General features: G+C 39.4%; 3 protein-coding genes across 4 annotated transcripts; 2 read left to right on the top strand and 1 right to left on the bottom strand.

Moving 5' to 3' along the window:
• Positions 1-1465: 1465 nt before the first annotated feature.
• On the bottom strand, positions 1466-5897 carry LOC131952957 (cytochrome P450 3A21-like). Its single transcript, XM_059315898.1, has 3 exons — positions 5713-5897; positions 3020-3360; positions 1466-2879 (listed from the first exon to the last, which is right to left on the bottom strand). The coding sequence occupies exons 2-3, from the start codon at positions 3358-3360 to the stop codon at positions 1640-1642; spliced, it is 1581 nt and encodes a 526-aa protein (XP_059171881.1). The 5' UTR covers positions 5713-5897; the 3' UTR covers positions 1466-1639.
• A 1747-nt stretch (positions 5898-7644) lies between these two features.
• Positions 7645-14550, top strand: LOC131952952 (cytochrome P450 3A16). 2 transcript variants are annotated; one of them, XM_059315894.1, is made up of 3 exons: positions 7645-7782; positions 11448-11788; positions 12616-14550. In XM_059315894.1, the coding sequence occupies exons 2-3, from the start codon at positions 11448-11450 to the stop codon at positions 13853-13855; spliced, it is 1581 nt and encodes a 526-aa protein (XP_059171877.1). In that variant the 5' UTR covers positions 7645-7782; the 3' UTR covers positions 13856-14550. The 2 variants fall into 2 exon arrangements, with proteins under 2 accessions (XP_059171877.1, XP_059171876.1); XM_059315893.1 differs by lacking the exon at positions 7645-7782 and adding an exon at positions 10717-10845.
• Positions 14551-15564: 1014 nt separating this feature from the next.
• LOC131952951 (cytochrome P450 3A24-like) lies at positions 15565-18878 on the top strand. The gene is made up of 3 exons (XM_059315892.1): positions 15565-15666; positions 16423-16757; positions 17469-18878. Exons 2-3 carry the CDS (start codon positions 16423-16425, stop codon positions 18706-18708), a joined length of 1575 nt encoding a protein of 524 aa, XP_059171875.1. The 5' UTR covers positions 15565-15666; the 3' UTR covers positions 18709-18878.
• Positions 18879-23400: the final 4522 nt, after the last annotated feature.

Genomic DNA, 23400 nt, shown 5'->3' with positions numbered 1-23400 from the left:
GAAAAAAAACAAACCATTACATTGAGACAAAGCTTAAATGCAAAAGATATATGAGTAGCCTTCAATGTAATGTGTAGAATACAGTTTAAAAAAATTGTTGTTTGCATGAACTCACGTTTTTAGACATGATATATCTTTCGGTTGCCCGGGTCTACGACAAATTCCCGAAAGACACTTGCCCGAATGCCGTTTGCCCGAAGGCCGATTTCCCGAATGGACACTTGCCCGAATGCGACAAATGCCCGAACGGACACTTGCCCGAATGCGACAAATGCCCAAATGGACACTTGCCCGAATGGGACAAATGCCCGAATGGACACTTGCCCGAATGCGACAAATGCCCGAATGGACACTTGCCCGAATGGGACAAATGCCCGAATGGACACTTGCCCGAATGCGACAAATGCCCGAATGCCACTTGCCCGAAGGCCGTTTGCCCGAAAAATGTTAACATTATATATTACTAAATAATCATTCGTAATCAATTTAAATTTAAAATGTTGGTAAACAAAACACATCTACGCAAAAAGAAAGTGAAAAAAATAATATTATATATTACCGCGCAGACATTTTAAATTAATTTGTATTTAATATTTAAAAAGTGTAGAAACATACTTTCTCTTCCATATATGAAATTAGACAAAAATACAATTTTCATTCATCTCCGCAATTTAAAATGAGTTTTGCTTTCTTTATTAAGTAATCGCTTCAACACATTGTCTTAACAAGGTGCATTAAATGGAGATCAAACATATTTGACTACGTTTAGTTTTTAAATTTGGCACCTAGACCTCGCCTTATTCTTTTGTTAAATGATCACCACACAAGTTAAGCATAATAAGAGAAACAAACAAACTCGCCTCTGTTCAATGTTGCTAGACGCAGCGCCGCCTACGCCGTGTCATAAAAGCTATATAACCACCGCAACACGTCGGCTAAACAAGGTGTTCAAAACATTCATCTAAAGAATGTTAGAACACCGCCGCCAACATCACCTTACATTTATTAAAGAATAAAGTTTTTCTTACTGTACTTTCTCAGTTTTGATTTAAAAAAATTAAAAGTTAAATTTAAAAATATAAACAACTTTGTTTTATGCTTAGATTTGTGTTTATAATCAAAATTTCAAACTTAAATTGATGAAAGAATGTCTATTTGGAAATATTATTTATTATTTAATATTTACATTTTTCGGGCAAACGGCCTTCGGGCAAGTGTCATTCGGGCATTTGTCGCATTCGGGCAAGTGTCCATTCGGGCATTTGTCGCATTCGGGCAAGTGTCCATTCGGGCATTTGTCGCATTCGGGCAAGTGTCCATTCGGGCGTTTGTCGCATTCGGGCAAGTGTCCATTCGGGCATTTGTCGCATTCGGGCAAGTGTCCATTCGGGAAATCGGCCTTCGGGCAAACGGCATTCGGGCAAGTGTCTTTCGGGAAAACGTCCGGCTCCCCGGTTGCCCATACAGCCACCCACCCTCCCTCTTTCACTTATCTTGTTATTTTTTTTTTCTAATTTCAAAAGAATACTACGATTATTTTCCAGTGTTAAACATTTCCAAATATATATTTTAATTGATATAATATACAAAATAAACAGAGATACACATTTTGTTATTTTTTAGTTTTGTGGTTTAACGTTTATCTTGGAACAGCCTCCACCTCAACAGGTTTAACTGGCCTCAACACAAATCCACCAATGGTCTCCATTTCAATGTCCACGCCTTTCTTCGGCTCCGTTCTCTCCGAGAGCTCAAAGCGAAATTCTTTCAACAAGTAGACCATGATTGTCTTGAGCTCCATCATGGCTAACCTTTGACCCAAACAAATTCTTGGCCCGTAGCCAAAGGGCATGTAAGAAAATGGGTCACGTTTTGCTTTGTTTTCTGGTGTAAACCTTTCAGGGTCGAATTTCTTAGGTTCTGGCCAAAGTTCAGGGTCGGTCATTATCAGATTTATCGGAATGGTGACGATGGCACCTTTAGGTATGGTGACACCGTTGTATGTCCGGGTTTCTGAAGCTTCACGCATCAAGAAAATTATCAACGGAAACAGACGCAGACATTCGTTGATGACCTGCTCTGTGTACTTGAGCTGTGAGAGATGCTCGTACTCCAGATCTTCACCGTCTGGGATGACCTGGTCAATCTCCTCTAGTACCTTCAGCTGGACGTCTGGATTCAGTGCCAGGCAGTATAAAATTCCCTGGAGAGCAGACGACACAGTTTCTACACCAGCTAAAATTAACATGGTAGAGTTTCCTACTATCTCATCTTTGCTGAGGGCTTTAGACTGAGGGTCATTAAGTCGCGGGTCATCTTTGGCTACTTCCGTTTCTAAAAGTAGGTCAAGCATGTCTCGTACTTTACCAGCATGGGTTTTGATTTTCTCCTCCTTTCGTTGCTTGATCGTTGAGGTGACAATTGTTTTAAAATAATTGTCCGAATCTATATTGACGAAATCTGTTCGTGGAAAAACTTTCATCATCAGAGAAAGCACATGTGGTACAAAATGATTTATCAAATCGATACATTTGTTAAAACCATCGTTTGATACGTTAACAAATGTCCTGGCATAATGAGCGAATTCGCTCTCCTCTTTGGAGACGGCGTGGGTCTGAACCCCGAAGCCCACTCTGGCTATAACCTCCGTAGAAAACTTGGAGGCCACCAGTTTAACCGAGATGAGCTCTCCCTTGGACACGCACTGCCGGATGAGTTCTGTGAGCGTCTCGGCGCTGGCCTTGATGTGTTGGAGCATGACCTTCATCTTGACGCCGGTAAACATCGGGCTGGTCACGTGACGGTGACGCCTCCACCTGTCGTCTGTTGTTGAAGATATACCGTCCACAAACGAGCCTTTAGACGATCTTGGTCGGTATCTGAATAGATAAATACATACTTATTTGAATCAGTTTTTAGTTTTACGTGTCTTTTAATACCTGCTCCTATCTTCAATTTTTCAATATAAATTTCATTAGAATAAATATTCTTGCAGAAAAAAAAAACTTGTTAAAATTACCTAGTCACGAAGTTGTCAAAATCCTTCACCAAAACCTGTTTGGCGAGCTCCAAATCTTTGGTGATGAGAGTAGCCCGGTGAGGGTGAAGGCCGTACACCCCAACGTTTTTACCGTACGTCTTGAACCATTTGTTTATCGTCTGCTCCACGCCATGACGACGAAACTCCAGCATGTGGTCTAAAAATGGTAGTGGTTTTGGTCCGGGGATTCCCGCTCTTTCCCACACACCGTGGTAGCTGGTGGCGTACCAATAGACGCTCAAGAGAAGGAGAAGAATGGCCGTCAGCACAATCTGTGTACACGTCACTTCCGGTAAACTGCCCAACAGTTCAACGGACATCTTGAAAAATAATAATAACAAAATGTACATAAAAAATTAATTTTGAAACATAACACATAGGCTACATCTAAAAAAAAACAACCACTGTTTTGAAATGTTGATACTTTGGGGACGTTTTTAATACCTCCACGGGTTCATCAGCGCTGATATGTAGCTGTATAGAGTAAGGGAATTTTACATGTGATTGGGGATGACGCTTACCCCAATATTGCTTACGAGAAAAATGGCCCGTTGAGGAAGGATACACCGGGCGCTAGGTTGATAGTGCTGTCTCTTTTCTCTAAACAAAAACCACCCCCCCCCCACACACACCACCCCCACCCCCACCCACACCCCCACCCACACGACCCCAACCCCCCACCCCCCCCCCCCCACACACCACCCCCCCCCCCCCACACACCACCCCCCCACCCCCCACCCCTACACACACCACCCCACACACACACCACCCCCCACCCCCACCCCCCCCCCCCAAAAAAAACATGTCTACCGTCCCATTCAACGAAATATAATTATATACTTTTTCCAGTGTCCGCCCCCTCCCCGAAAATTCTACACCCGCCCCCGAAAATTTCAAGTACCCTCACCCCTCTCCGGGGAGGAAAAAGTCTAAATTAAAACCACCCCCCACTCACCCCCACCCCCCCCCCCCCCACACACACACACACCACCCCCCCCCACCCCCCACCCCCCCCCCCCCCCCCCCCCAAAAAAAGCATGTCTACCGTCCCATTCAACAAAATATAATTATATACTTTTTCCAGTGTCCGCCCCCTCCCCGAAAATTCTACCCCCCGCCCCCGAAAATTTCAAGTACCCCCCACCCCTCTCCGGGGAGGAAAAAGTCTAAATTAAAACCACCCCCCCCCCCACTCACCCCCCATCCCCCCCCACACACCCCCCCCTCCCCCCACCCCCCACCCACAACCCCCCCCCCCCTAAAAAAACATGTCTACCGTCCCATTCAACGAAATATAATTATATACTTTTTCCAGTGTCCGCCCCTCCCCGAAAATTCTACCCCCGCCCCCGAAAATTTCAAGTACCCCCCACCCCTCTCCGGGGAGGAAAAAGTCTGAAAGAAACACTGAAACCAACCCACCCCCCACACACCACCCCCACCCCCACACACCACCCCCACCCCCACACACCATCCCCACCCCCCACACACACCACCCCCTCCACACACCGCCCCCCCACCCCCACCCCCACCCCCCACCCCTCCAACCCCCCCCCCCTCCACCGCCCCCCCCCCCCCAAAAAAAACCATGTCTACCGTCCCATTCAACGAAATATAATTATATACTTTTTCCAGTGTCCGCCCCCTCCCAGAAAATTCTACCCCCGCCCCCGAAAATTTCAAGTACCCCCACCCCTCTCCGGGGAGGAAAAAGTCTGAAAGAAACACTGAAACCAACCCACCCCCCACACACCACCCCCACCCCCCACCCCCACCCCCCCCACACACCCCCCCCACCCCTCCACACACCCCCCACCCACCCCTCCACCCCCCCCCCCCCCCCAAAAAAAAAACATGTCTACCGTCCCATTGCAAGAAAACCACTTTTTAGATTAGACACATTAATTTTATTATAGAGTATCGATGAGGAAATTTCTTTTGAGTTGGGGAGGGGGAGGGGCTCAGACGTTCTTACACGGGGGGTGGGGCTTCGCCCCTACCCGAAGAATTGTATGCAAGAAACTCTTCACGCAAACCACTTAGATTAGACCAAATTGCCTTTGTATTGAATATGTTTACTCGATAATCAATGACGTCATATAACTGTGTGCACTCTCTGGGTTTGAGATTATTTTCTACTCTGTGCGCTAAATGTGTCGACGTCATATTTCGTTTTTCGAATTACTGTGCAGGTTTTTAAATTCCTTGTGTTTTCTCTAGAGCGTTCTTGTCAGACAGATAGATAGATAGAGAGACAGCGAAACTATTATTATAGATGATTTCCAGATCATAATATCACTTTAACTCTAATATAGCTGACCCATCTTAGGGGGACTTAGTTATTTAAGAAAAAAATACATCCAATGAAATATATCTACATTCTTTTTATCCTATTAAGGTATTTTATAAGGATTTATTGCATAGCGATTTAATATACTGTCACTTAGGGTTTGAAATAATTGCCTTATTGAACGCGATCCATTAAAAAAATAAAGCAATTACATTACATTTATTAAATTACATGATTAATTTCATTACCAAAATTTCAATTACCATTAATGTGTAACACATAATTTGTCCTATGTTACAAGCAAATAACTAAAATATTTATTAATTGCTGCCTAAAGTGTGAAAAAAAAAAGTTCAAATATAAAAAACAAAACAAATCTTACCTTGAATTGGCTTGAAGTTTAAGTAGTTTTACCGCACAAGTCCCTTATTGTATAAAGTAACCTTTCTTTTATAAAGTAATTCTCCAGTCACTTCTCTTATATAAAGTAATTCTCCAGTCCCTTCACTTATATAAAGTAACTCTCCAGTCACTTCTCTTATACAAAGTAATTCTGCAGCATAAGTCGTTCCTTATATAGCCCCCTTCTGTCAGCAATTCATCGTCGCCGCACCAAACAAGAACAAGTGCAGAAAGAAAACAAGACCTCTGACCTCTGACCTCTAACCTTCGACTAATCGCGGTGTCTTGAAAACTGGAACTATCCACATGCGTACATGGCGGCCTAAATTCCCCCCACCCCCTTATTTCTCGCTTTAAAAGACAAACAACAAATATAAAAACAAAACAAAACCAGAGTTTATGATGATAAAAAAATGTAAAAACTTATAAGACAACAGGCGTTTACATGCACTGGAGAAGACATAACAAACTTTCTTTTTTAAAGCATTTGTCGCTCATCAATCCTCTGAAACATTTTATCCACCTTCTCTTTCATTGTAACTTGCTATTATAGAGCTTTTCATATTGTTGTATTTTATCATAATTAGGAATGGTAAAAGTTAAAATATTAAATAGATATTGAATTTTTCAACAGCTAATTTAAAATCTAACTAGATTGAAAATAAGATATTATACTAACGCTTTTATCTTAGACGATGTTTTTTCTGGACATTTTAAACGTAAACTCTGATTTAGAAGTTGGTCCAAATTGAGTTTGGCCATGATTTGACTAAAGACCCACCCACCTACATACAGACAGACTATGTGACTTACATAAAAACTTAAAAAAAGTTGTTTGTGGTGGTGGCGGTGATGTGGAGGGGTGGGGTGGGGGTGGGAGAACTCTGGAGCCAGGAAGCAAAGTGTCAAAAAGTGTAACAAAACGCGTTTAGAAAAATTTGTTTTCATTTTAATCATGGGTTCTAAATTTGGGGTGACAAAATCTCATCCTATTTTAAAAAGGGAACGTAGCTCAATTTTAAAAATTCTTTTTTGGTATATTTAAGGGGGACTGGGAGTGTCACCCTGACAACGGGAAATCGATAAACAACCCCTCCACCCAACAAAAAACAAACAAAACAAACGAAACTGGTATACCTATTCAAGTACGTTTGTTTACTCGCAGCTATAAGACAGTGTATAAATAAAAGCCTATGTATGAGGCAACAAAATAAAAAGAATAATTTGACCCAAACGTTTTACTTATGTTAGTTAAACTTAGGTAATTTTTCAGGAAAGCTAGTAAAAAATCTGTTAAGATTTAACTTCTATTGCAGGTAATAAAAATATAGCATTGGGATTGAAATTTGAAAACGAAGTCTTTTCAAACCTATCTTAACTAAAACAATAAACATTACAAAATCAATGTTTTCCCCAACCAGAAGTATTTTTTTAGCGTCAGTTTGCAGTGCCATGTTCGCTTTAGTAAGTCTTTATCATCGGCTTGTTTACAGGTTTACAATAGTAATACTTCTTTACACATTTGTAAAATATTTGTTAAAATAATTTTATTTTTCTTTAAACATACGCTTATTTTTTTTGTTCTATTTAAAGTTGTGAGGTCAAAATAACCAGTTAGCATTTCACATGTATATATTTATCGTAGTGTTTTTGTGATTTTTAAAAATTGTCGTTTCCCTTTGTTTGGGTGAAACTTCCCCATTAAAAGTCTTTACATAATAACATTGTCCTTCGCCAATAAGCGTCAACGGAATAATATTTTTAGAACCCCTGTAGCAGGCGTTACCCAGACCTAGTACGGATCTGGCTGTTTAACCCAATCATTGGTCCGCTTGTGCAATGTTTACAACGTTATAAAGCGCGACAACCAAGCCAGTGAATTTTTCAGTGTTAGGGAGCTTGTGCACTTCACAAGGCCAGAAAGTGTAACAATCAAGGCTGGGGAGTTTACAAGGATAGAAACTGTAACGACCAAGGCAATGCAATTTAAAATGTAACAAAGTGTAACAACGTGGACTGTTAAGATTAGAATGTTACAAAGTTATAAAAGGTTAGTTCATGGCTACGATGTTATAAAGTGTAACAACTAAAACAGTGTAGTTTTCAATGTTGTCAAGCCTGAGCACTTTTCTAGGTTAGAAAGTGTAACAGTAATGTCTGTGGATTTACAATGCTACAATCTGGAACTAGGGAGCAAGTATAGTTTATAAGGCAGTAAAGTATAACTTCGAAGACTGTTTAGAATGTTATAAAGTATAACAACCAAGACTGTTTAGGTTAAATACAATAAAGTGTAAAAACGAAGATTTTACACAGTTATAAAGTGAAACAACTAAGTCTGTTTTGAATGTAACAAAGCGTAACAACGAAGACTGTTTAGATTTAGAATGCTACAAAGTTATTATAGGCCAGTTGCTGCTTTATTGTTATAAATTTTAACCTCCAAGCTTGCTGCTTTGTTTTCAGCAAGGTTTGAGATTAGCTTGACCCAAATTGGAGTGTATGAGCTCGTTTAACGTGTAGAACTAAATAGATAAGATTTCTTGTTGTTATATTTATATCCAAGGAGAGAAGGAGGCGTTATGATTTTTGTGTAGATAGGTGTACAACTCATCATGGCATTCAGATACCAGTAATTATGACATAATGGATATAAGTCATTATTTTTGTGAAAGTGGTCAATGCTAGTTGAAAAGTCAAAGAGACGAAATGTAGCAAATTAATGATAAAAGTTAATGATGCTAATCAAAGATTTTATTTAGAAAAGTAATATAAATTATTGAAACAAAGATACACGTTTAGAATACAATAATGCAAGCTCAAGATACATGCTTATGATGCTAATGAATAATATAATACAATGTAAGGATATAATACAAGTCAACAATACACATTCATGCAACAAACAAGTAATGAAAGTAATATGTAAGTTAGCAAGTTAGTTTTCGAATTTTATAAGCACGACAAACATTACACGAATAGTTGACTGGTTAATGTTAGGTCTGGGCTTAGTATTTTTAATTAAGATAATGGATAAGTTGATCGCTAACAAATTTTAAAATACATTTTAAAAGCCATAACTTCCTTGAACAGCCTAAATTTGTAGTCTAACATTGTATCCATGTCCGATTAAGCCACAACAATGAAGTCTTCTTAAAAAGGGCGGATGGGTTATTGATAGTATACTATGAGTTAATATTACTTGATATCAACAATAAAATAGCCTTAATCAAAATCTAATAAAGTCTCACAATAGCCCTTGTGCTAATTTTAGGTCCCCACTCCCCGCTTAATCTGATATTACAATACTTTTAACAACTTAACACCCCCATATTTGGAAGAGTCCACTACGGACAATGAGAACAGGATTATTCCTAAATCTTTGTCGTATCGTACAGTGTCAGGTCGGCTCGTTCAACTGGAACGGACGGTTAGGTCAGTGTTCTGTGGAGGTATGTCTATGCTACCGTAGTTGGTGGATGACCTGGATTTTGTTCTTTGTTACGCTTTTTGCTCTCGAAGTCTCTAAACATTAAAAGATTGCTGACTTGAAAACGATTTTGTTTTTTCTTCTTTTCTTTTCGTTATATAAATATTATATATATATATATATATATATATATATATATATATATATATATATATATATATATATATATATATATATATGTATATATATATATATATATATATATATATATATATATATATATATATATATATATATATATATATATATATAGAGATCCAACAGTATTATATTTACTTTTTGCCCTTGATATAAAGATGTGGATACAAATATATTATTAAGAGGATATAATGATGTTAATATCAGGATATTGATATGAGGATGTTAATGTGATGATGTGAGAATGTTAATATTCGGACGTTGATACAGGAAACTGATCTAAGTTGTTCATATGTGGATGTTGATTTGAGGATGTTGATATTCGGAAGTTGATATTAGGATGTCGATATGAGAATGTCTATATGAAGTTGTTGATTTGATAGTTTTGATATTAGGAAGTTCAGCTCGTGTTTTCTAACGTCTTTGTTTACTTTTGTCTTTGGCCTAAATAGTTTTGACAAAATGCGCTGAGCCCGCGTTTTAGTTTAGTCGCACACTGAGGGGATTGTGAGGAGTAGGACTTGTGTAACGTGCGAAGAACTGACATTTATCTTGTACATTTTAAGAACAAAGAAAACTTTTAACTCTCTGTTAGGAAGAGAGGGTAGTGTCGTGAACAGAAGTTTGTGAGGTTAAATTAGCGGCAGGTGTGGAACGGCGTGGCCTAGCGGTAGAGAGCTAGACTGCTAACCCGAGAGTTTCGAGTTCTAATACGGGTTGAAGTCAGTGGAGCGTCTCTGCATCCACCCAGCTCTGATGGGTACCTAACTCACTTTAGGGAAACAAAGGCGGCTGGGCATAGTGCTGACCACACTATCCTTCATATACCGAGGTCTTTGAAGAAGATGAACTCTACTTCATCTGCCCCATGTGTCTTGGGCACGAAAGGGGAAGATCGTGTCGAGGAATGTTTGGCTTTGTTTGTGAGACTAGTGAAAGGGGGAGGGGGTCTAGGCAATATTTCTCGTCTAGGCAGCGTCTGATGCCAACAAACTTCATGTTGGATGTAGCATCACGGCGAGCACGCAGCATTTTCGCAAATGCACTCAGCGCTTGAAATAAGTCTTGTCAAACTATTTGTCTGAAATCAACGCTGTTATTCAATTTTAACTGTATTTTGGCTATGATAAATTACAGCTGTTAAGTGTACCGTGATCTTTTACGTAACTTTAAACTGTAAACAATATATTGTTACACTTTTTGGTGTTGAGCTGACCTAGTTACAACTTTCTATAAACTGATCAGAAGTACTTCACCGGGTCTGACATTTTTGACACTTTTATGCGTTTATTAAGTGTAACAAAAAAGTAGGTCAAAGTTCACACGTTCTCTGTGCTGACGGCTCGTGCCGTCGTGTTGCCAGCAGAAACAGAGAGAGGCCTATAAAAAGCGAGAATTAGAGAATTATATCTGTGGAGTTAGTTCTTCAGTGTCGTGTTCCAGGTTCACTCGTGTCACACTGTAAACCAGTTTAAGATCACCGAAGTAAGTAACATATACATTTTTTTTACCTTCGGGTTTTAAAAACAATATTAACAATTAATTTACTTTTCAAAAGATCGTAATGTAAAGAAAACAAATTTAAAAACGTTTCACTACTAGTCCGCCTATATCATGAGTGTCGAAAGCTACATACCCGTCTAGATACTGAAAGCTATTAACTCGGCTAGTTACTATGTACTTAAAGCTAATAGTCCGTCTATTGAGATAATTGAAGCTGCTAGCCTACAAAGATAGCATAACTTACCATTGCTAAGTTTGGGTCTTTACATGTTTTGTTGGATGCAATAAATAAATGGCTGTTTTAAAGAAGAAGGAGGCCAACCTAGGTATGGTTGGTAAGAAAAAAATTCTAGGGCAAGGTGTGGGATTTAATCAGTACAGGTTGGAACGTAAACAACACAAGTTAGGATATAATCAGTACATGAAGGCATATATTCAGTACATACTAGGATACAATCAGTACATGTAGGCAAATATTTCGGTACAGACAAGGATATAATCAATACAAGTAGGCTAATATTCAGTACAGTTAGGTATAAAATCAGCAAGGGTAATATACAATAACTTTTAATAATTGTTTTCAGATGTCGGTTGAACTATTGGACGTTTTTCCGGAAGTGACGTGTACACAGATTGTGCTGACGGCCATTCTTCTCCTTCTCTTGAGCGTCTATTGGTACGCCACCAGCTACCACGGTGTGTGGGAAAGGGCGGGAATCCCCGGACCAAAACCACTGCCATTTTTAGACCACATGCTGGAGTTTCGTCGTCATGGCGTGGAGCAGACGATAAACAAATGGTTCCAGACGTACGGCAAAAACGTTGGGGTGTACGGCCTTCACCCTCACCGGGCTACTCTCATCACCAAAGATTTGGAGATCGCCAAACAGGTTTTGGTTAAGGATTTTGATAACTTTATGACTAGGTAAAAGTTTGACAGTCCTATATATAATAGCATATGTCTATTGCGCTTTTCTAATTACCAGAATCATTCCAGTTCTTAATGAAGTAAAAAAAAAAAGCAAATATTTAATATAGTTTTAATGTCTGAAAACACAAACAAATACACAATTATTACATTAAAAATTATATACTATATATAACAGATGCATTCTCGATAAAATGAACGATCTTATTCGTTACCTGTAAGTTTGTGTTTGGCCATCAATGGCGTCACACTTTTCACCTATTTTTACATTTCTCCAACGTCACACATCGTCACAAAATGTTAGATGTATTACTTAGTTCTATCCCCCACCCGAAAAACAATTAGCAATTACAATTGTCATTAAGCTGTCTCATTTTAAAAGAAGTTACCACCAATAATAAATTATTATTCACCATAACGATTATATTTTTTTATAAAGCATCGGCAATCAGTATTTAATAATGACAATTTTAGCATGAAGATTAAGTATCTTTAAATATTTGTATTAATATTTACAAAAACAAGAAGCACGGTAAAAAGTTGTTAAGCAATAAAAAAAGAATTCAATTAAAAAAATTAAAATGTAAGCCTATGGTATGTACATTTTTTGAACAATCCAGCTCTACTCATTTTCCGTCATAAACGTCATAAACTCCAAACCTACGAGATGTAAAAGTTATAGATGCAACATTCATGTTAAATTCTTGTAAACACAATCTTTCATAGGCGCAAAGCATGAGATATTCGTTTAAATGTTTTGTAATCACAAAGAGAACGATCTAGTCAAACAACATTTTAACAACTATTCTGTTCCCGTTTTGCAGGTACCGTCCACGAACGACGCAGAGGTCTTTCGCCAACGGCTTGCTAGCGGCCACAGACGACAGGTGGAGGCGTCACCGTCACGTGACCAGCCCGATGTTTACCGGCGTCAAGATGAAGGTCATGCTCCAACACATCAAGGCCAGCGCCGAGACGCTCACAGAACTCATCCGGCAGTGCGTGTCCAAGGGAGAGCTCATCTCGGTTAAACTGGTGGCCTCCAAGTTTTCTACGGAGGTTATAGCCAGGGTGGGCTTCGGGGTTCAGACCCACGCCGTCTCCAAAGAGGAGAATGAATTCGCTCACTATGCCAGGACACTGGTTAACGTGGCAACTAGAAAATTGAACAATACTATTGATATGATTAATCACTTTGTTCCACACGTTCTTCCTTTGATGATGAAATTGCTGCCCCAAATTGATTTCATCAACCGCGATTCAGATACTTATTTTGAACATATTGTATCATCGACCCTCAACGAGCGAAAAGAGGAGAAGACCAAAACTGGGTCTGGTAACCCTCGTGACATGCTTGACCTACTTTCAGAAACGGAAGTAGCCAAAGATGACCCGCGACTTCACGATCCTCAGTCTAAAGCCCTCAGCAGAGATGAAATAATAGGAAACTCAACTGCATTAATTCTAGCAGGCGTAGAAACTGTGTCCTCTGCTCTCCAGGGAATTTTATACTGTCTGGCCCTGAATCCAGACGTCCAGCTGAAGGTACTAGAGGAGATTGACCAGGTCATCCCAGACGGTGAAGATCTGGAGTACGAGCATCTCTCACAACTCAAGTACACAGAGCAGGGAATCAACGAATGTCTGCGGCTGTTTCCTTTGTTAACTTCATTGATGCGTGTAACGGCAGAAACCCGGACATACAACGGTGTCACCATACCTAAAGGTGCAATCGTCACCATTCCGATAAATCTGATAATGACCGACCCTGAATTTTGGCCAGAACCTAAGAAATTCGACCCTACAAGATTTACACCAGAAAACAAAGCAAAACGTGACCCATTTTCTTACATGCCCTTTGGCTACGGTCCAAGAATTTGTTTGGGTCAAAGGTTAGCCATGATGGAGCTCAAGACAATCATGGTCTACTTGTTGAAAGAATTTCGTTTTGAGCTTTCGGAGAGAACGGAGCCGAAGAAAGGCGTCAACATTGAAATGGAGACCATTGTTGGGTTTGTGTCGAGGCCAGTTAAACCTGTTGAGGTGGAAGCTGTTCCAAGATAAACTCCGGAGACTTTTTGGTTTAACATTTGTAAAAGGACTTACTGAAACCAAACAACAACCCATCATAGACCATTTACTCATAACGAGAGACACAGATTAATGTAATTTTATAATCATGTCATCTCAAGATTGTTTTTATTTAATCTGAATATTTTCTATCCATTTGTTGTGTTACTTTCAATTTAGCAACACAAAATAACTTTAGTAATGTTCTTTTATTTTAATTTAAAACATTTCAAAAGAAATAGAAACATTTGCTCAAGGCGGAAAGAGAAAGAATGAATTTGTATTTAGTCTATGCTCCATGGGAGTTTAAAAAGTCAAAGAAGAATGTAAAAATGTTAAATAATAATATTTTTTTAATTTAATTGCATTTTACATCAGTAAATCCTCACATTTAAGTAGCAAGCTTGTCACAAAGAAGCTTTTTTACAAAAAAAAAATAATTACATTTACACATTTTAAGCATATTTCATTACCACATTTATAACATGAATCCGACGATTTATTAACATTTGGGTTAACGGAATTATATGGGAATGCGATTCTAAGCATTTTACACATCATAAACATATTGTTATTGGTTTGGCACATAAGAAATTCCATTAACATTGAAATCAATTTTGTTTTTCAGTACGCTGTAATATACACGACCACATGCAAATATTTAATAAAAAATTCAAATATTAAACAATTATGCTGTGTTTATTTTTCATTTATTTTTAAGTTTAACGAGTTTTAAGTTTTATTTGAAAAGTGAGGAAATGCAGTTTTGATAGTGTGTGCGATGATTCTGTAGGATAAGTAAATATGTGATCTTATTACAGTAGGAAAGGAAGGCTGTTCTGGTACAAAAGCACATTTAGGCAACAGTTTAAAAAATAATATTTCAATTATTATACCAAGTCAGTTGAAAAGTATTGAACGAAAACAAAGACAGAATAGACAGCTCACCTTTTATGTTGTAACTTTTCGAGACATGTGGTTTTTCTGTTCATGAGTTAATTTTAGACATAAATTTAAAGAGTTTTTTTTATTCTTGGGAACAATACTTATGAACAATGATTAGTGTAGGTTAGATCTATGCTTAGTTTAAGATGGAAGAAGGGAGGGGTGGACGATACATTGTTAATTGGAATCTTCTGACAACTTAGGACGATATAGCAGTAGCAAGGCAAAACTTCATGCATTTAAAACATCATTACATATCTAAGCAAAATGACATGTAAATAAGCCAATTTTGTATGACTTCAAAAATTGGTTCATTATGTTCCTATGCAGTGTTTTATTACGTCATAATTACATGATTAGCTAATAAATCGTATTTAAAAATATAATCATCGGCTGTTTCAACTCAGCGAATACAAGTTAGGCCGAGCAATAGTATGCAGAAAAGAAACCTTTAATGTGAGTATTAGTAAAGGTAGCTACGTAATTAGCACGAATTACACTTGACGCTGTACTATTGCTCAGCGATTCACCTACAAGTAACATAGGATGTAAACACGATAACATACATTGTTACACTTTTTGACTTCCAGCTGACACAGATGTAGCTCTTCACCGGCTGTCAGATATGTCAATGTCACCCAAGTTTAGACCGTATGTTTTCGTATTTACTGTTTGTAGCAAGAGTTTAGAGGTCAGAGTTTACATGCTCCTGTTAGTCTTGTTTACTCTCTAAATTTAATCCTTGTGTTGTTGCGGAAAGGAAAAGACTTATACAACATAGGCTACACAAATTTTGGAGAGTTAGTTTTTCTGTGGTTTTTTTGGTGCACTTGTGTGATACCTCTTCTGTTGTATTCAAGGTACATATTTGTTCAACTTTACATGTTCTATTTTATTTGAGCTTCACATGCGTAATACAATACATCTGTTGAATTCAAGGTATACATTTAAAATACATTACACCGTAAATTACATTCATGACAACATTTAAAAAACATTACATCTTCTGTTGTATTCAAAGTGCACACTTTTACAAGTTCTTATTCATTCAAGGACATTTTTTGTTATACATTAGTTCTTTAGTCGTATTCTAGATATACATTTGTTATACATTAGTTCTTCTGAAGATATCAAAGTACACATTTGTTATACATTATTATATTATTCAATCAGAAGATTATGCACTGGTTTTTTGTTCTTCTAGATTTTACGTTGTTTCGATGTTACTTAACCAATGCGATCAGTTATTTGAATTGACTTTGTCAAAAATCGTTATAATGCGAATACTTATATCTACTTGTACTGCGGAAAACAGCCTTAAAGGTCACTAACCCGACAAGGTACAAAATACTGAAAAACTCTATCTCGTATTGGTACAAAGTATCGAAAGTTACTAGCGCGTCTAGATTTTACTTACTATAAGTTACTGATTGGCAAGATATTAATTACTGAAAGCTACTATCCATACGTTTGGCCACAATAAAGTGAAATGGATTGAGCCCTTAAATAATTGTTAGCGTAAAAATAAATGTTACCGCTAGTTAGAGAAATTTTAATGGCAACATATCTGTATATGATAAGTATTTAAAAAAGAAATGAAAATGATTTTTTTTCAGATGTCGGTTGAATTGTTGGACGTTTTTCCGGAAGTGACGTGTACACAGATTGTGCTGACGGCCATTCTTCTCCTTCTCTTGAGCGTCTGTTGGTACGCCACCAGCTACCACGGTGTGTGGGAAAGAGCGGGAATCCCCGGACCAAAACCACTACCATTTTTAGACCACATGCTGGAGTTTCGTCGTCATGGCGTGGAGCAGACGATAAACAAATGGTTCCAGACGTACGGCAAAAACGTTGGGGTGTACGGCCTTCACCCTCACCGGGCTACTCTCATCACCAAAGATTTGGAGATCGCCAAACAGGTTTTGGTGAAGGACAACTTCATGACCAGGTAAACATTTAAACGAATTAGATGTAAAAGAGTACGCATTTATTATTAACAATATCAGTTCGGATTGTTCCATACAATAATTGTATAAAAAGTGTTGAATATACTTTTATAAACATCTACTATATCAGGAAAAGAGTATGAACAATTGTGACATTAAAAACTCCATTGCAGATTGATTTTTATAAAACAAAAACAAAATTATTATTGCTAAAATATCATCTAAATATGTTAACCATATGTCAGACAAGCAGACATACACTCATCTATACAACTACTTTATCTATTACATGTTACTTTATCAATATAAATAAGACGCAAATGAGTTTTCTAGATAATGAACAATCAGTGTTTCTTCCAGACTTTTTTCTCCGGGGGGGGGGGGGGGCACTTGAATTTTTCGGGGCGGTAGACTTTCTTCGGGGGGTGGCGGACACTGTTAAATGTATATATTTTCTATATAAATTCCATTTCGTTCGGGGGGGGGGGGCGGTAGACTCCACCCCCCGAAGAGATGCCTGGAAGAAACTCTGTGAACAATGAGTTTCGATGTCTGTAAGTTGCTATAAATCAATGTGTACACAATCAGCAGATGGCTAAGTCTGTACTCCTGCCCTTTCTTTATTTATATCCTACTTCGTTAATGCTGGGAATGTTTAATGTATGAGCTTAGCAAGTAGCATAGAAAAAAGTTTAGCTATCTTGTTTTTATAGGTACAACCCTCGACAGACGCGTGGGTCGTTCATCAACAGCTTGATCGTGTCCACTGGCGACACGTGGAGGCGCCACCGTCACGTGACCAGCCCGATGTTTACCGGCGTCAAAATGAAGGTCATGCTCCAACACATCAAGGCCAGCGCCGAGACGCTCACAGAACTCATCCGGCAGTGCGTGTCCAAGGGAGAGCTCATCTCGGTTAAACTGGTGGCCTCCAAGTTTTCTACGGAGGTTATAGCCAGGGTGGGGTTCGGGGTTCAGACCCACGCCGTCTCCAAAGAGGAGAATGAATTCGCTCATCATGCGAGGACATTGCTTAACGTATCGTATAAAAAAATAAACAAATGCATCAATATAATAAATCAGTTTGTACCACACGCAATTCCATTGATGATGAAATTTGTACCTCAGACTGATTACATCAATCGAGATTCAGATAATTATTTTAAACATTTTGTATTATCTACCCTCAAGGAGCGAAAAGTGAAGAAATGCGAAAATGGGTCTGGTACCCCTCGAGACATGCTTGACCTACTTTTAGAAACGGAAGTATCCAGTGATGACCCACGACTTCACGACCCTCAGTCTAAAGCCCTCAGCATCGATGAGATCATTGGAACCTCAACTGGATTGATTATATCGGGCATCGAAACTGTGTCGTCTGCTCTCCAGGGAATCTTATACTGCCTGGCGCTGAATCCAGACGTCCAGCTGAAGGTACTAGAGGAGATTGACCAGGTCATCCCAGACGGTGAAGATCTGGAGTACGAGCATCTCTCACAGCTCAAGTACACAGAGCAGGTCATCAACGAATGTCTGCGTCTGTTTCCGTTGGTAAATTCATTGATGCGTGAAGCTGCAGAAACCCGGACATACAACGGTGTGACCATACCTAAAGGTGCAATCGTCACCATTCCGATAAACATAATAATGACTGACCCTGAACTTTGGCCAGAACCTAAGAAATTCGACCCTGAAAGGTTTACACCAGAAAACAAGGCAAAACGTGACCCATTTTCTTACATCCCCTTTGGATACGGGCCAAGAATTTGTTTGGGTCAAAGGTTAGCCATGATGGAACTTAAGACAATCATGGTCTACTTGTTGAAAGAATTTCGTTTTGAGCTTTCGGAGAGAACGGAGCCAAAGAAAGGCGTCAATATTGAGATGGAGACTGTTGTTGGATTTGTGTCTAGGCCAGTTAAACCTGTGCAGTTGGAAGCTGTACTAAGATAATTTAAAAAGAAACAACAACAACCGTTTTATTCATATTATTTCCACTGACATAATTTATGTAACAATGTATTTTTTATTTTACTGACGGATAATTAGGCGATAAACAGTTTTTACATAAACTGAATGTTTCAAAACAACTTTGGTGCAAACTATGAACGCTGTAATTTACTGCTTTGGATTTCATGTTAATACCTAACTAAATAAATTCTGTTAGTATTTTTTTTTGCCCTTCGAGAAATGTGTTGATGTGGGTTAGAATACCTAGTTATGTAACATACCTCGAGTTCATTGCTATAATTATCGTGTAGTGTTCGCCACGCATATTGTCTGCCTAATTAATGTCGCAGTTGGAAATGTAAATTATTTGATCAAAGTCGCTAATGGTGGTCACCATTTTTCATCCCACGCTTGCAACTTTTTTGTTTTTAATGTGATACTTAAATATAACCTCTTAGTTTTAGTACCTTCCACGTTAGGTATAGGCATAGGCCATATCTGCAGATTATATAGCAAGAACGTATGCCACAACCATGCATTATGGAATTGTCTGGATACGCTTATGCTTATACTATAGGTTATAGACATGTTGTTTCTTTATGTATCAGTAGTTAATCTTATTAAATCAATAAATCCTTATGATTTATTAACCTGGGTATATAAAAAGATTGTGTGTTTAGCACTATGTCTAGTAGCTTTACTTTCACTGATTCATGTCCGGTACCAAATAGAGCAGGGTTGACTCGCGGACGTCATACAGACAGAGTCTGTCAAGATGGACGACTGTCAATAGCTGTGTGAAATATTTTTGTTCTCAAGTAGGTCATTAAGTGTAACAAATTAATTTTCCCTTCATTTGAGATGTAAGGCCATGTATCAACTGGGCAACACAATCGAGTCAGAAATATGTTAATAGGTTGTGACGAGCGCTGGTTGGTATGTTAACTAAGGTTGTGACGAGCGCTGGTTGGTATGTTAACTAAGGTTGTGACGAGCGCTGGTTGGTATGTTAACTAAGGTTGTGACGAGCGCTGGTTGGTATGTTAACTAAGGTTGTGACGAGCGCTGGTTGGTATGTTAACTAAGGTTGTGACGAGCGCTGGTTGGTATGTTAACTAAGGTTGTGACGAGCGCTGGTTGGTATGTTAACTAAGGTTGTACAGCTGGTTGGTATGTTAACTAAGGTTGTGACGAGCGCTGGTTGGTATGTTAACTAAGGTTGTACAGCTGGTTGGTATGTTAACTAAGGTTGTGACGAGCGCTGGTTGGTATGTTAACTAAGGTTGTGACGAGCGCTGGTTGGTATGTTAACTAAGGTTGTGACGAGCGCTGGTTGGTATGTTAACTAAGGTTGTACAGCTGGTTGGTATGTTAACTAAGGTTGTGACGAGCGCTGGTTGGTATGTTAACTAAGGTTGTACAGCTGGTTGGTATGTTAACTAAGTTTGTGACAACCGCTGGTTGGTATGTTAACTAAGGTTGTGACGAGCGCTGGTTGGTATGTTAACTAAGGTTGTGACGAGCGCTGGTTGGTATGTTAACTAAGGTTGTACCGCTGGTTGGTATGTTAACTAAGGTTGTGACGAGCGCTGGTTGGTATGTTAACTAAGGTTGTACAGCTGGTTGGTATGTTAACTAAGGTTGTGACGAGCGCTGGTTGGTATGTTAACTAAGGTTGTGACGAGCGCTGGTTGGTATGTTAACTAAGGTTGTGACGAGCGCTGGTTGGTATGTTAACTAAGGTTGTGACGAGCGCTGGTTGGTATGTTAACTAAGGTTGTACAGCTGGTTGGTATGTTAACTAAGGTTGTGACGAGCGCTGGTTGGTATGTTAACTAAGGTTGTACAGCTGGTTGGTATGTTAACTAAGTTTGTGACAACCGCTGGTTGGTATGTTAACTAAGGTTGTGACGAGCGCTGGTTGGTATGTTAACTAAGGTTGTGACGAGCGCTGGTTGGTATGTTAACTAAGGTTGTACCGCTGGTTGGTATGTTAACTAAGGTTGTGACGAGCGCTGGTTGGTATGTTAACTAAGGTTGTACAGCTGGTTGGTATGTTAACTAAGGTTGTGACGAGCGCTGGTTGGTATGTTAACTAAGGTTGTACAGCTGGTTGGTATGTTAACTAAGGTTGTACAGCTGGTTGGTATGTTAACTAAGGTTGTACAGCTGGTTGGTATGTTAACTAAGGTTGTGACAACCGCTGGTTGGTATGTTAACTAAGGTTGTGATCAGCGCTGGTTGGTATGTTAACTAAGGTTGTGACAACCGCTGGTTGGTATGTTAACTAAGGTTGTACAGCTGGTTGGTATGTTAACTAAGGTTGTACAGCTGGTTGGTATGTTAACTAAGGTTGTGCAGCTGGTTGGTATGTTAACTAAGGTTGTACAGCTGGTTGGTATGTTAACTAAGGTTGTGACGAGCGCTGGTTGGTATGTTAACTAAGGTTGTGACGAGCGCTGGTTGGTATGTTAACTAAGGTTGTGACGAGCGCTGGTTGGTATGTTAACTAAGGTTGTGACGAGCGCTGGTTGGTATGTTAACTAAGGTTGTGACGAGCGCTGGTTGGTATGTTAACTAAGGTTGTACAGCTGGTTGGTATGTTAACTAAGGTTGCGACCAGCGCTGGTTGGTATGTTAACTAAGGTTGTGATCAGCGCTGGTTGGTATGTTAACTAAGGTTGTGACAACCGCTGGTTGGTATGTTAACTAAGGTTGTGACGAGCGCTGGTTGGTATGTTAACTAAGGTTGTGACGAGCGCTGGTTGGTATGTTAACTAAGGTTGTACAGCTGGTTGGTATGTTAACTAAGGTTGCGACCAGCGCTGGTTGGTATGTTAACTAAGGTTGTGATCAGCGCTGGTTGGTATGTTAACTAAGGTTGTGACAACCGCTGGTTGGTATGTTAACTAAGGTTGTACAGCTGGTTGGTATGTTAACTAAGGTTGTACAGCTGGTTGGTATGTTAACTAAGGTTGCGACCAGCGCTGGTTGGTATGTTAACTAAGGTTGTGATCAGCGCTGGTTGGTATGTTAACTAAGGTTGTGACAACCGCTGGTTGGTATGTTAACTAAGGTTGTACAGCTGGTTGGTATGTTAACTAAGGTTGTACAGCTGGTTGGTATGTTAACTAAGGTTGTGCAGCTGGTTGGTATGTTAACTAAGGTTGCGACCAGCGCTGGTTGGTATGTTAACTAAGGTTGTACAGCTGGTTGGTATGTTAACTAAGGTTGTACAGCTGGTTGGTATGTTAACTAAGGTTGTACAGCTGGTTGGTATGTTAACTAAGGTTGTGACAACCGCTGGTTGGTATGTTAACTAAGGTTGTGATCAGCGCTGGTTGGTATGTTAACTAAGGTTGTGACAACCGCTGGTTGGTATGTTAACTAAGGTTGTACAGCTGGTTGGTATGTTAACTAAGGTTGTACAGCTGGTTGGTATGTTAACTAAGGTTGTGCAGCTGGTTGGTATGTTAACTAAGGTTGTACAGCTGGTTGGTATGTTAACTAAGGTTGTACAGCTGGTTGGTATGTTAACTAAGGTTGTACAGCTGGTTGGTATGTTAACTAAGGTTGTGATCAGCGCTGGTTGGTATGTTAACTAAGGTTGTGACGAGCGCTGGTTGGTATGTTAACTAAGGTTGTACAGCTGGTTGGTATGTTAACTAAGGTTGCGACCAGCGCTGGTTGGTATGTTAACTAAGGTTGTGATCAGCGCTGGTTGGTATGTTAACTAAGGTTGTGACAACCGCTGGTTGGTATGTTAACTAAGGTTGTACAGCTGGTTGGTATGTTAACTAAGGTTGTACAGCTGGTTGGTATGTTAACTAAGGTTGCGACCAGCGCTGGTTGGTATGTTAACTAAGGTTGTGATCAGCGCTGGTTGGTATGTTAACTAAGGTTGTGACAACCGCTGGTTGGTATGTTAACTAAGGTTGTACAGCTGGTTGGTATGTTAACTAAGGTTGTACAGCTGGTTGGTATGTTAACTAAGGTTGTGCAGCTGGTTGGTATGTTAACTAAGGTTGCGACCAGCGCTGGTTGGTATGTTAACTAAGGTTCTGACAACCGCTGGTTGGTATGTTAACTAAGGTTGTGCAGCTGGTTGGTATGTTAACTAAGGCTGTGACCGATGCTGGTTGGTATGTTAACTAAGGTTGTGACAACCGCTGGTTGGTATGTTAACTAAGGTTGTGCAGCTGGTTGGTATGTTAACTAAGGTTGTACAGCTGGTTGGTATGTTAACTAAGGTTGTACAGCTGGTTGGTATGTTAACTAAGGTTGTACAGCTGGTTGGTATGTTAACTAAGGTTATACAGCTGGTTGGTATTCTTGTCAATGGAGCTTGAACAAAACTGCTACGGTCCAGTTGTTTCGTGTCCAATTTTGTTTACACTCCCTGGCTCATTAAAATCCGCATCTGACACTTTCTGTTCCTCAACATATTCTAAGTACAGTGGTTCTTAACATTTTTGGAGATACCGAACCCCACCTGTTTCATAAAAGCGCATTCACAGAACCCTTCTAAATAGTTCTATCAACCGCACCGACTAATCCCATCATAAATCGTATGACTAGGGTGTGTTACTTGACCTCCGTCGAATACCTAAGACCGATTCCCCGAATATCTGGGTTTCAGTCGTATTCAGGTTATGAACCACTGTTCCAGCAAATGTTTTTTAAAGTCAAAGTTAA

This window comes from Physella acuta, unplaced genomic scaffold (genome assembly GCF_028476545.2).
Source record: "Physella acuta isolate Inbredline_101_S28 unplaced genomic scaffold, ASM2847654v3 ptg000896l, whole genome shotgun sequence".
NCBI classification, from domain to species: Eukaryota; Metazoa; Mollusca; class Gastropoda; family Physidae; genus Physella; species Physella acuta.
Note: the sequence above shows the minus strand (reverse complement) of the source record. Positions and strands in the feature narration are given on the sequence as shown.

Bases quoted from the DNA above. Each gene is read 5' to 3' on its own strand.
- LOC131952957 (XM_059315898.1), bottom strand. From the start codon at position 3,360: ATGTCCGTTGAACTGTTGGGCAGTTTACCGGAAGTGACGTGTACACAG. The intron at 2,880-3,019 runs GTAATTTTAACA...TTATCTATTCAG, and splicing joins TTTGACAACTTCGTGACTAG to ATACCGACCAAGATCGTCTA.
- LOC131952952 (XM_059315894.1), top strand. From the start codon at position 11,448: ATGTCGGTTGAACTATTGGACGTTTTTCCGGAAGTGACGTGTACACAG. The intron at 11,789-12,615 runs GTAAAAGTTTGA...CCCGTTTTGCAG, and splicing joins TTTGATAACTTTATGACTAG to GTACCGTCCACGAACGACGC.
- LOC131952951 (XM_059315892.1), top strand. From the start codon at position 16,423: ATGTCGGTTGAATTGTTGGACGTTTTTCCGGAAGTGACGTGTACACAG. The intron at 16,758-17,468 runs GTAAACATTTAA...TTGTTTTTATAG, and splicing joins AAGGACAACTTCATGACCAG to GTACAACCCTCGACAGACGC.